Source organism: Phalaenopsis equestris, unplaced genomic scaffold (assembly GCF_001263595.1).
Source record: "Phalaenopsis equestris unplaced genomic scaffold, ASM126359v1 Scaffold000090, whole genome shotgun sequence".
Taxonomy (NCBI): domain Eukaryota; kingdom Viridiplantae; phylum Streptophyta; class Magnoliopsida; order Asparagales; family Orchidaceae; genus Phalaenopsis; species Phalaenopsis equestris.
Window position 1 is genome coordinate 755,179 of NW_018164532.1, and position 2,895 is coordinate 758,073.

Here is a 2,895-nt window from a genome sequence, read left to right on the forward strand (position 1 = left end):
AGTTTCACATTTATCTCAATAAAATTATGAAGTTGCTTTCAATCAGCTTAATAACTGTTACCAAAACCCACTATTAAATGCTACTTAGGGTCCGTTTGCGGCAACGAAGTGGTGACGGTACAGTACCGCACCGCAGTTTAGTTTGTTTGGATAAACTATGATTTGACAGTTTTTTTCAAAAAATTGCGGCTAAAATCTACGTTTTCTCACCGGTCCTGGCTAGATACGGTGGGAGCTTTCTAAATGTAGAATGACTTTTTCAAAAAAAAATAAATAAATAATTGCCACAACAGCTTTTTAAACATCTAATTTTACTTTTTAGCAGCTTCACAACTCCTTAATAAGCTACAACTGCCCTAAATAGATCCTTATTCTTGCCAACTTATCAAGATTCAAGAGTTCTAATGATCCTTAATTTAAGCAATTGATCAAAACCCAAAATGAAATGATTCTGAAACAACCCAATCAGTTTCTAAATAATTAAACAAAATAAAGCTTCTAGTACCAAACTAAGAATATTTGTAACAGAATAAATTAAAAAAAAACAGCCATATTAGCTACATTATATGATTATTACAGACATCTGCATAGATTCATTCATACGAGGCGCTTCTTTCCCCTAAGAACCACCAAAAGCCTTCATCTGAATGAGATTTACATGCATACCAGCAAATTCAGATGTATTTAAAGATTTAACACCTACATTTTGATATTTAATCATGCAGCATCCAATCTCTAAACATCATAAAAAATATCATGAATAATATTAGCTTATATATTGTGAATATATCGTTTCAAGTATGCAAATATATAGAATAAAGTGTCAAAATAGTCCAGTGATTATTTACATAGAACCATTTTAGTCTTAGAGTAGATGAAAGCGCCAAATTAATTCTCATACTCTATGCAAATATATAGAATAAAGTGTCAAAATAGTCCCGTGATTATTTACATAGAACCATTTTAGTCTCAGAGTAGATGAAAGCGCCAAATTAATTCTCATACTTTTTTAACATGAGCTGAAACAGTCTTCAAATTAAAAGAATCAGAAGATTAAATTGACGCTTTTATGGACTTTGGGACTAAAATGACTCATTGCAAACAGTGACGGGACCGTTTTGACACTTTTAGCCAAATATTTAAGTTAGTTTCTTTATATTAAGGTGTTAAATATGCAAATAAATAAGAATTTTGCGGTATGCATGCAAATTCCACGAAGCTGACTCCACATCAAAGCCATTCTTCAACATTTTGCAGATTATTACATCAAATCCATAGAATCATGAATTGTTGTACCTTTTGGGGAAGCTGGAGACAGAGTTGAGTTGAGATGCTGACTCAGATGGCTGTTAAGTGAAGACGAAGGGATCTGTTGAGTCGGCCAGTTAGGAAACTGTTGTGGATGACAGAAATAAGGGGAGGAACGCTGCTGAAACCCTGAGTTGACGGTGTTTCCATCGATGTTTTGAACCTGCGAAGTCGCCATCTTGAGCCGTCGAACTTCTTCACTCAACGCCTCATTCAAAGCTGTGGAGGTTCGGATTATGAGTCATGAAAAAATCTTCGAGAAAAGCAGCAAGAATTCGAAGTGGTAGTCTAAAATTTTTAACAGCGCATCAAAAATATCACAAATATTAACTTTATGAAGTGAAATATAATCAATGTTTTAAATTTATGCCGCTCAAATATTTCATATCACATCAAAAATACCATCATATTAACTTTTAAAAAGTGAAATATACCCTTGCATGCATACGTAAGGTGGTATGTATGTAAAAAGTGATGTTTAGGTGTTAGATGTGTAAATACATAGGAATGGAGGGGCATGCCGGTAAATCTTCTTAAAAAATATTTTTTTAAAAAATGGACTTTTTACACTACATCATTGATTGGATATAGCTAGAAATTAATATTAATATTCAACCTTATAAACACCTTTATAATCATTCATAGGCGAGGGTTTCATTTTCACTCTCAAAAAGAATGAAGCGAAAATCACTAAATTACAACACAACAGCCACTAATTGGAAGCAGGAATAATGCTTAACAAACTGACTCTCAGGCTACAATAAAAAATGGGAGTACAAATAAAAAGGAAGATTTACATACATACCACCCAATTCCTATGCAATTCCTATGTTACCCAATTCCTATGTTTTTATATATTTAACATCTAAACTTTAATTTTTACATACATGCCACCTTACCTATGCATGAATGGTATATTTCACTTTCTAAAAGTTAAAATGGTAGTATATTGATGTGATATGAAACATTTGGAAGGTATAAGTATAAAAAGAAAAATTTAGGTGTTAGATATGTAAATACATAGGAATTGGGTGGTATATACGTAAATTCCACTAATAAAAAAATGGTAGTATATATATACATATGCGCCTGTTCCTAGGTCAGTTGGTAGTAGGGCTACGGCTCGTTCGCTAAGTTAACGAGCCGAACTCAAACAACACAAATAAATATTCGTTCGTTCGCGTTCAGCTCATTTTGGCTCGAAATACTACTAATCAATTAATTTTTTGTAATATTTTTAAAAAGTTTAATTAAATACAAGGCTACAAAAGATTTATAATCAATAAAAAGTATTAATTAAGAAAGAAGAATAAAAATTATTAAATTAGATTCAAATGATGTTTTAAATCTTGCCCCAATCCTTAGCATCTTATGGCTACGTGATTTGACTCTTTGTTCGTGAACGGCTATTGCTAATAGTGTGGGTTTCGAATTCTGCCTCTGGCGACAGTTGCCTTAAGAATATTTGGGCACATGAGTTGCCCCCAGACCTGATGGGGGTTGAGCTAATAGTGTGGGTTGCGGACCTCACACCCCGACCCATTCTACATACATACATACATACATACATATATATATATATATATA

General features: G+C 32.9%; 1 protein-coding gene across 1 annotated transcript in view; it reads right to left on the reverse strand.

Moving 5' to 3' along the window:
• Nucleotides 1-911: 911 nt before the first annotated feature.
• LOC110020003 (transcription factor VIP1-like) overlaps nucleotides 912-2,895 on the reverse strand; it is a 5,720-nt gene continuing 3,736 nt past the window's right edge. Inside the window, exon 4 of the mRNA XM_020717942.1 lies at nucleotides 912-1,527. Coding sequence (XP_020573601.1) covers nucleotides 1,262-1,527 — 266 coding nt within the window. The 3' untranslated portion in view covers nucleotides 912-1,261. The remainder of the gene's footprint in view (nucleotides 1,528-2,895) is intronic.